This window comes from Capra hircus, chromosome 14 (genome assembly GCF_001704415.2).
Source record: "Capra hircus breed San Clemente chromosome 14, ASM170441v1, whole genome shotgun sequence".
Taxonomy (NCBI): domain Eukaryota; kingdom Metazoa; phylum Chordata; class Mammalia; order Artiodactyla; family Bovidae; genus Capra; species Capra hircus.
In genome coordinates this window covers 12043033-12057159 of record NC_030821.1, presented here as the reverse complement: position 1 = coordinate 12057159, position 14127 = coordinate 12043033, and the positions used below count along the sequence as shown (strand labels likewise).

The 14127-nt window shown below is 45.0% G+C and overlaps 1 protein-coding gene across 1 annotated transcript in view; it reads left to right on the top strand.

Moving 5' to 3' along the window:
- The window catches only part of CDH17 (cadherin 17), a 64631-nt gene that overhangs the window by 38706 nt on the left and 11798 nt on the right, over nt 1-14127 (top strand). The window contains exons 11-12 of the mRNA XM_018058228.1: nt 1629-1820; nt 11536-11780. Coding sequence (XP_017913717.1) covers nt 1629-1820; nt 11536-11780 — 437 coding nt within the window. The remainder of the gene's footprint in view (nt 1-1628; nt 1821-11535; nt 11781-14127) is intronic.

The window sequence follows — 14127 nt, the reverse complement described above, 5'->3', positions numbered from 1 at the left end:
TGGATGGCATCACCGACTCGATGCAAACTCTGGGAGATGGTGAAGGACAGGGAGGCCTGGTGTGCTACATGCAGTTCATGGGGTTGCAAAGAGTCAGACATGACTGAGCAACTGAATAACAACAACAAAGGCGAAGAAAAAGCCAGCCTCTGGTTTATGCCAGAAGAGTGTGCTCAGCACACTTGCAAAAATGAGAAGAACTGGGCAGAAAGAGCAGGAGAAAGAAGATCAGTTGACTATATCAAGGAGAATTCAAGCTAATTTATTGTTAATGTGGGCTTTGAACTTGGCAGTAATTTTATCATTGCTTCCCTTAAAATGGATACCTCTATTTATTTATTTTGGAGGAGAGAGAAGCTGTTTTGACTAGGTTGTTATGTTTGAAGTCAGTGATGAGGCAGCCCCGAGCCTTGTGATAATGTTCATGAATCAAAATAAAGATAAAGCTGTGACAAAGACAGGGAATTGATTTACAGGAGGGTTTGCAGAGGTAAAAGGTATGACAATATAACTTGTGTAGCAGGCACTGAGGTTAAGTGAGCATGAGATGAAGAGCCTGTCTCTTCTCTGTCTCCATTCTCTTGGATATTTGATCTTTTCTGCATGTTATAGTCTCCTTGCATTACATCTAGACAGTGCTTTTAGACTGAGGACAAGAGTTCTGCTTTAGGAATCTCAGAGCTTGGAAAGGCAAACAGGGCTCTAGAAAGTAGGAGTCCACTTCTTTCACTGCCGTGGTCCACTCCTGGTCCCTGCCTGTTATCATCTTCATGATCGTGATGGCAAGAGACGTGACCTGGGGGATTTTCAGTGGAGGAGTGAGAGATTAACAGCACCTGCTTTGGAGGTGGACAAGCATGGATTTGAACCCCAGTTCTGTGACCAACTAGCTGTGTGGTCTTGAGTGGGTTTTACCTCTCTAATCTTTTGCTTCTCTGTCAGATGGAGGTGATAACACAGCTATTCAGTAGGGCATTTTGTCTTGATGCTTACCTTTTTGAGCACTTATTATGTGCTAGGCATTCAGAGGTTTTATATGTGTTATCTCTATAAATCCAAACAGAAAACATAAAACAGCTTCCATTTTTATTATGTCCAATGGACAGAGGATGAACCTGAGACTTTCAAAAATCAGGAAACTTATTTCAATTCACCCATATAATAAGTGGCGAGCCTAGGATTCATACTGAGGCCATTTGACTCCAAAGTTCAGGCTCTTAACAACTATTCTCTGATTGATTAAGAATTAATTAAAATGATATATGTAAAGTGCCTGTCACATTGTAGGTACTCGATACATAAGAGCTATTTATCTGTCTCATTACTAATAACTATAATGATAGTCCCAGTATTAAATATATTGGGTGTGGGTGGGAAAATCTGTTTTAGAATCCGATCAGTCGCTCTCTGAGACACTGTTTCTTGGTATAAGAGATATCAGTCTACAAGTGTGACTGATGTCAAAAGCAACTGCAACCTACTCATCAATGGGAAAAGCATGCTTGGTAAGTATTGATGTAAACTGTGACTTGTGTCCATTCTGAAACCAGAGGCAAGTTTGCTCGTTGATAATTGTGCTTGATGACAATGGACATTCTCATTGTTTCCTTCCCCTATTTCCCTCTTAGTATGGAAACCTAACTTTCCCTGAAGACACAGCCGTGGGATCTGTCATCCTAACCATCCAGGCCACAGACACTGATGAACCGCACACTGGGAGTTCTAAGATCCTGTATCGAATCACACAGGGAGACAGTGAGGGGCGTTTGGAGATTGAAACAGATCCCCTAACCAATACTGGATACGTCAAGCTTAAAAAGGTAAATCACCCATTGAATGGAATTTGTCTTTTTCATAGATTAGTTTCCTTAGGACCATTCAAGGACCTATAAGCAGAGGTGATGAATTGGTGGTGACCTCTCAGGCACGTGATGGACTCCTGGAACCCCCTCAGTCATTCCTGTCCTCGTGAAAGACAGAGGCCAGGATTCCTGCTCTGAGTCTGTCACTAGCTGACCAAGTAACCTTTGCAGAGGGAGGTAGGATTTTCATAAAAATTATAGAATGAATCATTTTTAGTATTAGTATGTCCCATGCAATAATTGGGACATGCTTTTACTAAAAAATCGTTTACTGTTTATCTGAAATTCCAATTTAACCAGGCATTCTTTGTTTTTATTTAATAAATCTTGGGCAAGGTGGTGCTCAGGGCTTTATTTTTCCCTTTGCAAGTGTGGGATATTAGACTAGATGAATCCCGTGAACCTTTTAGGAGGCAGGCTGTTTATTCTAGTGGACCAGCCATAGGTTCCTCTTTTTAATAATGACTGGAGGTTGGTAGGTCTCCTTTAATGGGCAAGTTACAATAAACCAATTTATTCTCTCATACCTTCTTCCCTGCCTACTCCTTACATTCATCTTTCACGGTGCTGCTAAGTCCACTGGCTCTTGCTTCGACTCTCCCTTTGGAAGGACTGGGTAGTCTGGAAGCCAAAATCTTGATTACGGTGATACTTGCTTCTTTATAGAGGGTCTTCCCATTCTTGCCTCAATCTACTCCTGTCCTCTACTGTATACACCTGAAGTTTGACCCTTTCCTCCCTGGCTGCCTCATTTATGCCTGTAAACTGTGTATCAGATGACTCAACAGGAAGTGGCACTCAGTGTCATCCAATATCTTTAGAATGAAAAGAGATCAGAGCTACAGCAATAGAGACTCTGCAGACATGGCTGAATGCGGAGAGTTTGTAGTACAGTGTGTGGGAGGCTGCATCAGAAAGCTCTGAAGGAAAGTTTTGACCCAGAATAAAGGTAGAAATTGAAAATGAAGACAAAAGAAAATAATTTTACAGAAAATGAATAGAAGCATGGGGGGGAAAAGTGCTGGTGCTGAAGGAAACCCTGGAGCAGAATCTCAGAATTCTGGTACCGTTCTGACCACACACTCCACCTCTGACAAAGGGCCTCACTGGGTTTCAGTTGCAAGGTTTGTGTGTGGACCTACTTAAGCAGTAGTATTTTGTTTGAGTCTGACCTTTGCCGTTACATCGTCCCCCTCTATTCATGGCTGCCTTCATGGACACAAAGAACCCAGAAGGAAAGGCCAGGTCCCCGAGTTTGCAGTGGGTGGTCCAGGCAGCAGGCCTGGTCCTGTGGCAGGAGGCGGGGGCAGATAGCTTCCATCCTTCCCCAGGACCAGCACCCTCTAGGTGTCTGAGAGAAGATAAAGGCCTGTCCATCTCAGTATGAATGTCGGTAACTTTTCACGGTGGCTTGTTGTGAACTAATGTAAGTTAATTTGACCATCTGTGGCTAGCGGGCATTTATAGGGAAAAGTTGGTAACCTTGATGATCAGCAGTAGGTGAAGGCTCTAATTTTCTTCCCACACCTTCCTTGACATGAGGGGGTGTGTTCCAGTACAGCGGGCCTCTGGCCAAAATCTTGGTCGCACCCTGATTTTGTTTGTGGTTATATGCCAAGTGTCCAGAATATTTGCACACAGTGGAGGTTCAATAAATCTTGGTCGCCTGGATACATAGTTGAATTCTGTCCCATGTGCAATTAATAACAAGCAGGTTTGAAAACCAGCATTCAACTTGTGCTTTAGGCTTTAGGGTTGTGCTGGCCCGGCTCTCTGTCCCTCAGGCACTGTAATAACTGTAATCACAGTAGTCTAGTGACAGGATTCATCTGACTGTCCGCAGAAAAGGTGACGATAGAGCAGAACTGGAGTCCTGGAACTCTGAAGGGTATAAGCTGCTGGACTAGCCAGATGCTACATTCTTCTTCAAGAATGTATTTTTCCACCAAATTGCCTGTCTTGAATACCACTGATATCACAAAAACTTCTTTGCAAGATCACTTTGGTAATTAACAGACCTTTTAGTGTAGCTTGAGACAGTGCTAGCTCAGAGCCTGTAGCAGCTGCCTCTGGGGTGTGGCTCTGATTGGGATCTTTCAAATGCTAAGTGCCAGCCGGCTCAGAGGTGTGGATCCTTGACCAGGATACACTGATGTCAGCCAACTGCCCCTAGGATGCGTGTCCTCACTGTGACAGGTGTGTTCATGCAGTTTTCAGATTTTTAAACTTAGCCTCTATTATGCGGTTTCTCTAGTGGCTCAGTGGTAAAGAATCTGCCTGCAATGCAGGAGATACAGGAGGCATGGGTTCGATTCCTGGGTCGGGAAGATCCCCTAGAGGAGGATATGGCATCCCACTCCAGCACTCTTGCCTGGAGAATCCCATGGACAGGGGAGCCTGGTGGGCTACACGTCCACAGGGTCATAAAGAGTCAGACACTACAGAAGTGACTGAGCACGCATGCATGTGGTTTCTCGTGCAGAGCTTAGTTAGCCTTACTTCTAAGTCCCATCTCATTAAGCCTTCCATTGCTTCAGAACCATTGTATTGGTCATTTAAAAAAAATTTAAATCCCAATGTAAACTATCACGATCCTCTCAGCACCTGTTCACCTGAATTAAATGTGCAAATGAAAGTGAAAGTCGCTCAGTCAAGTCCGACTCTTTGCGACCCCGTGGAATATACAGTCCATGGAATTCTCCAGGCCAGAGTACTGGAGTGGGTAGCCTTTCCCTTCTCCAGGGGGTCTTCCCAACCCAGGGATTGAACCCAGATCTCCCCCATTGCAGGCAGATTCTTCACCAGCTGAGCCACAAGGGAAGCCCAAGAATACTGGAGTGGGTAGCCTCTCCCTTCGCCAGGGGATCTTCCGGACCCAGGAATCGAACTGGGGTCTCCTGCATTGCAGGCGGATTCTTTACCAACTGAGCTATGAGGGAAGCCCTAAATGTGCAAATGGCAACCAGTAAAATTCACCGAGGAGCGCACACTCCACACCTGAAGCCCCTTTCGCTTCATGAAGCACTTCTGCACATACTCCCTCCCTTCTCACACTGACCCCGAGGGAGGCAGAAACAGTCCCATCATCCAGCTGAGGTTCAGGCTCACAAGTTACAGTCAGCCCCTCTACTAGATGAAGGAGCTGGGAACTTGACCCCTGGCTTCTGACTCCTTTCAGGAAAGGACTGCTATGGGGGCCTGGCATTACCATGTACTAGCTCTGCGACCTTGACACAAATGTTGTAACCTCTCAGACCTCAGTTTTCTGATCTGAAAACCTAAATTGGTAGAACCTTCTTGATGAGGATCCTGGAGGAGTCAGTGCAAAAATACACACATAGCTCTTAAGACAGCCCCTAGCAGGTGGTAGCCAACTTCATAAATGTTCAACATTATCTTAATTCTAATTAACTCGGGTGAGGGCAGAAGCTAGGACTCTGGCTGTGGACAGATGAGACATTTTCTCTTCTTGCCAAGGGGGCCAAACTTGCCCAATCCCAGAGTCAAATGGTGCCCACTGGGGACAGCTGGCTCAGGCTCTCTGGGGGAGGGCCTGGAAATCAGTCGTTTTAGCAAGTGCCCTGCAAAGGCTTTCTCCTCTACTCTTGAGTAATCACTGCACTTCAGGGTGGATACCAGGTGTGTGGGCTTTCCACACACCTATCAATTCTCCAATGCCAGCCTGGTGTCCTACGACGTAACTCAATTCTGACACTTATCTGTCGGGAGACAGCATCCGACCCCCCCAGGTTAAGGCTCAGTCCCGCTCTCCCACCCCACTCCAGAAGCCGCCAGCAAGTGCCAGGTTGTCGCCTGTTCTTCTGGCTGACTGGCTATACATCAGAGGCTCATGACTCCCTCCTTAGGTTCCAACATTTGCTAGAGCAGCTCGCAGAGCGCAAGGAAGCGTATTTACCAGTGTATCACGTAATAAAGGATATGATGAAGGATCCAGCTGAGCGGCCAGGTGAAGAGATGCACGGGGTGAGGCCTGGGAGGGCCCCGAGAGCAGAGCTTCTGTCTCATGCAGTTGAGCTGTGTATCGCTTCCCCAGCTCGTGGATGTGCTCACTAACCCAGAAGCTCTCTGAATGCCTTACTCTGGGGATCTTTATTGAGGCTTCATCATGTAGACGTGATTGATCATGAACTCAGTCTCTGGCCCCTCTCTCCTTCCTGGGAAGTGGGAGGGATTGTGCTGAAAATCCCCAGCTCCTAACCATGGCTTGGTCTTGGTCTGGTAACCAGTCCCCGTCCTGGTTACCAGGAGCCACAAAGAGTCACCTCATTAGAACAAAAGGCACTCCTATCACCCAGGAAATTGCAAGGGATTTAGGAGCTCAGTGTCTGGAACCAGAGGAAAAGACCAAGATATACTTTTTCTATTAATTCATATGCCCCAAGTGATGCTTGGGAATAAACACGTTTTATTTATTAATGCTGTCCTCCCTGTCTTTACTGCCACCCTGAGCTCTGGCCTATTGTGTGATAGATCAACACATTCTTGAGACCAAGCAGGTATCAGGAGCCAGGAAGGCTATTTCTCTGAGCCCTGCTAGACTCATCAATAACTCTCCTGAAATTGAAAGTCAGAGGTTTGTTTTGGCTTTAATTTTTATTTTTTGATACAAATTTTGTCACTTCTTCATTATGGCTGGTCCTTTCGAATTCTCAGTACATGATGTGTTTTTAAGCAGCTAGAGTATCATGTGGAAAACTAATGTGCATTTTTTTCTCATCACTGATTATTGATGAAAATGTTAAATGTCCCCGGTCTCAGCTCCTTTCCTTCAGCACTTTTATCTCTGCTTCCAGGTTGAATCTAAATCATGAGGTTGACCTTTCAAGCAGTCGTGTACGGAAGAGTGATTATGGCATAAGTGGGTGTTTTCTGCCTACCTGATGAGTAAGGTCGTGAGGGTCTCTTGACTCTGCAGGCGTAGCTCCATGTCATGAAAGACAGGCACATGGTTTGACAAAGCTTGTTCTTGATTAAACTCTGCTGGTTATCACTTGCTAATTTTAGTATCTTCCATTTCTAATTTTATTCCTGGAAAATGTGGTTCCGTGTGTTTTCCTGGTGTGAAAGCTAAGCAGACTGACTGAGGGTAAGCCGTTACGTCCATTCAGTAAGGGTTGAAGGAACACTGACACCCTCTCCTAACAGGCCTCCCTGCCCAAGTCAGATCAGCTCCAATCCATCCCTCCCCTGGCGGCTCCCAGAGTTAACTTCCTCCAGCACCAATCCCACCTTGCCAGCCTTGTGCTCACCGCCTCTCTCTGCTCATCAGGGATCAAGTCCCAGTTTCTGAGCTTGACGTGTACCGTCTTCTCCATCACCTCTCTCTTCTCTCAGGTCACACATTCTGTCCTGATAACTCGCGCTGCTCCTCATTTGCAGGGACACCATTTCGTTTCTGTATCCCTCGCCTCTGGTGGCCTCGTGAAAGGATCGGAAAGCCAGGGAGGGGACTTAGGACCTGTTTGATGTAAGGATGGAGTGTGCGTCCTCTGCCCGAGCCCACAGAGTGCTGTGCTGCTTGTCTGAGCCTGGTCTTGGCTGGACCCACAAGGAACAGATTGCTGCGTCCTTGGTCCACACGGTGGGCTTGCTCTGGGGGCTGCTGGCTTCCTGCTCCATCTACCAGACTTTTAATTTGACGGCCCTGCCCTCCTCCCCTGAGATGATGGACGCATCCTGGCAGTCAGACGCTCCAGCGTGCACACATTTCTTCCCAACTACCCTGGGTGGGGAGCCCTATCCCACCATGAGGTTGCGACCAAGAGGTTATCATGGGGTCATATCCTGTAGGCACTGGATGCTTATTTCTATGAAAAACCTCTCTTTTTACATCTCAACTGGATTACAAAATTTTATATCCTGCATTTTAACAAGCGCCAATTGATTCTCAGATGACCTTGAGTCTTTACACATAATTCTTTCTCTTTCATATGAGGAAATTTTCTATCTTACTTCCTTTTGAACTAGCAATTGGGTTGCGATGTTGTCTGTGTTTGCGTGTTCATGGAGGAGAGGGTTTCTAGAGAGTGAAGATTTTCTCCAGAATCTCTTTCCCACTGGAGCCTGCAAGGGCTTGAGAAGGACCAACACCTTCTCATTTTTGTATTTCCTAATGGATACACTATGCATGCTGTTTGTCACGGAAGTGATGAGAAGCAAAGAATATAACACAGTTCCTCTTCTCAGAGAGCTCATGGTCAGTAAGGATCTGGAATAGAGAAGCAAACAATTAGGATCCTGAGTTAAGTACTATAAGATTACAGAAGGCATGGAGCTCATCTATTGGGGGATACAGAGTGGGATTTGGGGAAGATTGTACACAGAGAACAGCACTGAGCCAACTCTCGACTGATGGGGGGAATTTTTTCAGATGTTGAGGGAAGAGCAGGCTGAGCTAATGCAGTCATGTGTCAGCTTTTCCTCTTTATGAAAGGAAAATACCATTTTTTGTTTAACTGATGAGAAACTGATATAAACTAAAGTTAAAGAACTGACAGCTCCCCAAGAGATCCTGGGTCCTCCAGGCCTGAAAGGGTGAATAAAACCAAGCAGTTCCCAGAATCTATAATGTGCTTTTTGAGCTTTTCTCTGGTTCCTTCATCTCTTTGAGGTCATGGGTACCTTTGAGACTCTGACAAAAGCTACATAACCTCTCCTGATGAAAAAATTCATGTATGCACAAACAACAAAAATTCAATGGAGTAAATTTAAGGATCAAACTGGCTTTATTAAATAATTCATAAATCAAGTGTCACTCCACCTAGCAAATAGAAAGGAGCTCCACCAAGCTGTAGAAAAGGAAAGATTTTCAAAGGTAGAATGGGAGTAGAAAAAGGAAATTATTGGCAAAGAATGTCTTGTTTCAGACAAAGTTGCCCTCCTAAAAGGAAGAAAAGGGCCTACGGGGTGGATTACCTTACTAGGGCCGACCAGATTCAAGACTGACTGGTTAAGGTTGCATTCCTGGGGCAGGGATTGAGAATGCAATAAGGTAGGTATTACGTTTTGTTGCTGACATGGGGTTTAGCGCAAGTGATTCTATTTTGGGCCTGTTTTTTCTTTAAAGTGTGTGCATGCTCAGTTGTGTCTGACTTTTTGCAACCCCAAAGAGTTCAACTCTTTGTGGACTGTAGCCCGCGAGGCTGCTCTGTCCATGAGATTCTCCTGGCAAGAATACAGGACTGGGTTGCCATTTCCTTCTCCAGGGGATCTTCCTGACCCAGGGATCGAGCCCACGTCTCCTGTGTGTCCTGCAGGGCAAGTGGATGCTTTACTGAAGAGCTACCGGGGAGGCCCTTTAACAGTTTCCCCATTTTGATCAGATTCTCGCTTATCTGAGAAATGTGATAAAAACTTGAAGCAGTAAATGTCACTATCAGATACTGCTCTTTAGCTGTTTCTTCTGTTGATCTTCTGTGTGATATTCACAGGTCATAATGGTTTTGTTTTTTTATTTACTTAATCCCTGTGATATTCACAGGTGTCAACTTCAGGTTTAGAGTTTTTAAGTTGGTCATTCTTCTGTCCCCTTTCTGATGTTCTTAGTCTTAGTGAGACTTGGTAGTGAGTGATTGTGAGCATGTATTTAACAATTTTGAGAGAATGCAACACATAAGGGAGAGTACTCTGATTCTAACAAGCAGGATAATTCCTTGTGTTTTGAGTGTACCTTCGAGCCATGGTCCCCAAGACTCAAACCAATCAAATGCAAAGAATTCAAAGAAAGACTCCATGGCAGGAGTCACCCTTTGAAGGCAAGTGGCTTGTTCAGTGATCTGATGTTCCTGAATTTCCACTGCCCCGAAAGTGTTCTCCAGGTACAGCAGGTGGTGTTGGCTACAGCATAGACATCTCCTTGCTCACATTAAAGGGAATCGAGGGCTCTCTTATGTCAAGAACAACTTTGGCCAGAAAGTCTTATGATTTTTGTTGGGCAGCTATTGCTCTAACAGTGAATTTTTCAATATTTTCAAGAATTAAGGAAAGGTTGCTAATCATATTCTGGTTTACATGCACTCTTAACCAAGGAGGGCTTCCCTGGTGCCTCAGACGGTAAAGAATCCACCAGCAATGTGGGAGACCTGGGTTCAATCCCTGGGTTGGGAAGATCCCCTGGAGAAGGGAAAGGCAACCCACTCCAGTATTCTGGCCTGGAGAATTCCACGGACTGTCTAGTCCATGGGGTCTCAAAGAGTCAGACATGACTAAGCAACTTTCACTTCACTTCACTTCACTTAAGAAGAATGGACTGGCTAAAGAAAGGGAATCCTGAGTCATGAATACCTCTTGACAATTCCTTTCTAATTCACTGATGTAAATCCAGGGAGTTCAACCAATGAGGTGTCTCAGTTTGTTTGTGAACACTCAGGGGTGCAGTTAGATAACCTAGGAGACATTGCCTGATGAGGATGTACCAGCCATCTAGGTACATATGGAGAATGACAACCATCACAGACAAAGATAAGTCCTGTCAGGACACAAGTCGCTTCCATTGAGGCAGCACTGTTCGGGAATTCACTCGTAGGGATAGTTAGCTGCATACGCCTGTTCAAGTTAGATGTCAGTTAGGTTTTCTCTGAGCCCCAAATCGTAGTTGTTTTAAATTTCAGAGGCTGCCTCCCTTAGCCACGGCCTGGGAGATACAGATGATGGCTTACCTTTCCAGGCCAATGCCAGAGTGAAAGAAAGGGAAGGGAAAAAAAGAGAGAGAGAGTTTCATCTTCAGCTGAAGTATGAAGTGTTGATCTGGAAGGGAGGATCTGCCGCACTGTCAGCTGCCTCTCTTCCTACTCAATCTGATTTGGAGATTCAGTATTTTTATAAGGCCAGATGTCCGGTGGACTCCTCTTCAGCTGTGAGATGTGTATCTAAGGTTTAAGACCGTAAAGTTTGGCTGCCATGTGGGGAGCGAGGAGGGCCTGGCAGATCCCTTCCAAGGAGGTTCAAGGGCAGTCTTTGTTCTCACCGATTCCAATTCAGAAAGGTGGCAGACAACTGAAACATCAGCTTGGAGAGTTGTAGCCAGATATTTGAGGAAACTAGAAAAATTCAGGATCCAGTCCAGTTTATGGGTATTTGTGTGCATGCTAAGTCGCTTCAGTCACATCCGATGCTTTGCAACCCTATGGACTGTACCTCACCAGGCTCCTCTGTCCATGGGATTCTCCAGGCAAGAGTCCTGGAGTGGGTTGTCATTTTCTTCTCTAGGGGATCCCCTCGACCCAGGGATTGAACGTGCATCTCCCGCATTGGCAGGTGGAATTCTTTACCCCTGAGCCACCAGGGAAGCCCCACACCATGTGGAAATCTCTGTATAAGTGTTCCCCAGTGACTTCTGAGAACTGTCTTGAAAGAATCAGTAAGTTTCTGATGAATGAATGAATGATCCTAGGATTAAATAAATTGGAAGAGTGCCGTATTGATTCCCTGCTCTAGGAGAGTCAGAACACACATTAGCATATTCAAAGTCCTGGTAAGTCCTGTAGCAAAAGCTTCTCCATTGCTCTACTATCCAGAGAAGGAAGTTTTTGCTGACGCTAGATTAAGAACTGATGCTCTGTCAGAGCGTTTTTTAGGGCGCCTTGGGGAGGGGCGGATTTTAAGGGAGTTAATTATCCCCCAATTGATTTTCCTTCTTTTTTCCCCTGTACAGCCTCTTGATTTTGAAACAGTAGCCATTCATAATATTGTAGTCCAAGCAGAAAATCCTGAGCCTCTGGTGCCTGGTGTACAGTATAATGCGAGCTCTTCTGCTACCTTCAGACTGACGGTGACAGACGTGAATGAGGCCCCGCAATTTTCCCAACAAGTATTTGAAGCAAAAGTCAGTGAGGCTGTGGCTAAAGGCACAAAAGTGGGCAACACGACTGCCAAGGATCCGGAAGGTCTGGACGTCAGGTAGCTGGGAAGCTTGGCTGGGTGCTGTAGTCATGGCCTTTGGAGGAGGAAGGGCTGGGGGGCAGGTGGGCAGAGAAGCTGGCCTGACTTGAGGGCTCTCCCCTAAAGGAGCAGCCAGGGATCTGAAGCTGTGTCCTAGTGTGCTTGGTGAATCTGCCCTGGTTTCGTCAGGCTCCAGTCACCTGGTGGGCATCCGGGAGCATCCAGACTAGGGAGTGGGAAGCAGGTCAGATTCCAGCCCAGCCTGCCTACTGCAGGTCTCAGCTAGGAAGTCCAGGAGGTGGGGCTGGAGACCCGGCTGCCCAGAGGTAGGCCCTGTGTTTGGACCAGTCACAGGGCCAGGGTCCAGAGACAAGCTCCAGCTCCTGAGGCAGACGGGCGTTCTAGACAGCAAAATGAAGCAGAAACCTGACGGGGTGGACTCAACCACCTGAGAGGGTGAAGGGAACCTTCTCCATGAGGAGCTCTTTTTTTTTTTTTTTTTTAAGAGGGAAATAAAGTAACCTTTTTTTAATTGTAGGATAATGGCTTTTGCAATGTTGTGTTGGTTTCTGCCATACATCAACAAGAATCAGCCATAACATATGTCCCCTCCCTCTTGAGCTTCCCTCCCACTCTCACCCACCCCACCCTTCTTTTTTTTTTTTTTTAAAGTTTTATTTATTTATTTATTTTTATTTTTTAAATTTTAAAATCTTTAATTCTTACATGCGTTCCCAAACGTGAACCCCCCTCCCACCTCCCTCCCATGAGGAGCTCTTCAGAGCAGGTCCAGGGCAACAAGATTCATTCCGGAGCTCAGCCCTGGAAAGGTGAATGCGTGGGCTAAGATGGTTAGACAAGATGTGTAAGTATTTCCATTTGAGTAGTTCTCATCTTTTTTTCAGGGTGATAGAACCCACACAGATTTTCCTTAAATATGTACAACAATATCAAATTTTCCACGATAACAGATGTATATGTATACATCCGTGTCTGTATCAACGTCTATAACTGTCTTAAGATCATCTCATTAGTAAGCCTAAGGACAGGACTTGAACATGGATCTTTTGCTTCTATTGTATAACGTCAGTCCTGCTGTCCATGGCATGACAAATATTTTAGCATGGCTTAAAATCTATGCAAGTGATTATGAATGTTATGAATGACAATTCCTTAAGTGCCCCTAAATATTTGAGGGGAGTCTTGCCTCCCACTGAGTGATCCTTTTGGCACTTGGAATCAGTTTCAAGACGTTTTTCTGATTGTCTGTCAGAATAAAGTTCCTACCTACTATTTTACACTGCAAGCACTTATCAACTTTCACAAAGACAAATAAGAGAAAGGAAAGAAGAGGTGTGTTGTACTGGATGGTTAGTGTAGATACTACTCTACGTCAGAGTCACTAAGCGTGATGGGGCACAAAATGTTCCTAATTTTACAACAGTTTACTCTTTAACAAATGCTTCCATCTCCTTCATGAGAATGCCATGAGAAAGTCATAAGTCAAAGGCAAGTGAATAAAAAATTGAGTTTATGAGTGGAGAAAACAAAGTCATTTAAGAACATTCCTCAGATTTTCATTCTTTCATCTGAGGGAAAGATATGATGTATGTACTATTAAGTTAAAATCAGGAAGATGAGTAAAAGGATAATGTCCTGGAAGAAACAAATGAAAAGAGTACTTCATGAATGAAGAGTAAGCAATAGTTAGGATGCTAGGAGTAAGTCAATTAAGATTGAAGGATAACGCCACAGCTGCTGCTGAAGGCTGAGCGATTTAATTCTCTTTCTTTTAGATCCACAAAGTTGGAATTCATTAGCACCCAATGGATCCTAATCCAATCTATCAGTAAATACTAGTGATTCTTTCATTGAAATATATCCAGAATTCACCTGCTTCTCCTCACTTCCTCAGTGATCCAGGCCACAGTATCAACTCTTCCACCCATCCATTCACTGCAACGAGAGTAGGTCTTTAAAAAAGTAAAGTCATGTAACTCCTCTGAAAATCCTCCAGAGGGTTTCCATCTCACTCAGACATCCTGACCACATCAGTTCAGTTCAGTTCCTCTGTCGTGTCTGACCCTTTGTGACCCCATGGACTGCAGCATGCCAGGCTTCCCTGTCCATCACCAACTCCGGGAGCTTGCTCAAACTCATGCTCATCGAGTCAGTGATGCCATCCAACGAAACACAGGCAATTTTTAATTCATTGCCCATACACAGAGCCTAACACAGTGCTTGGCATATAGAATATTCTAACACTGGGAAAAAAATTAGTTTGAACCAACAACATTATTACTTTTTAATCATTCTACTCCCAGACATGTAGGTTATGTCCAGTATTTTTTAAGTTATAGAAAAG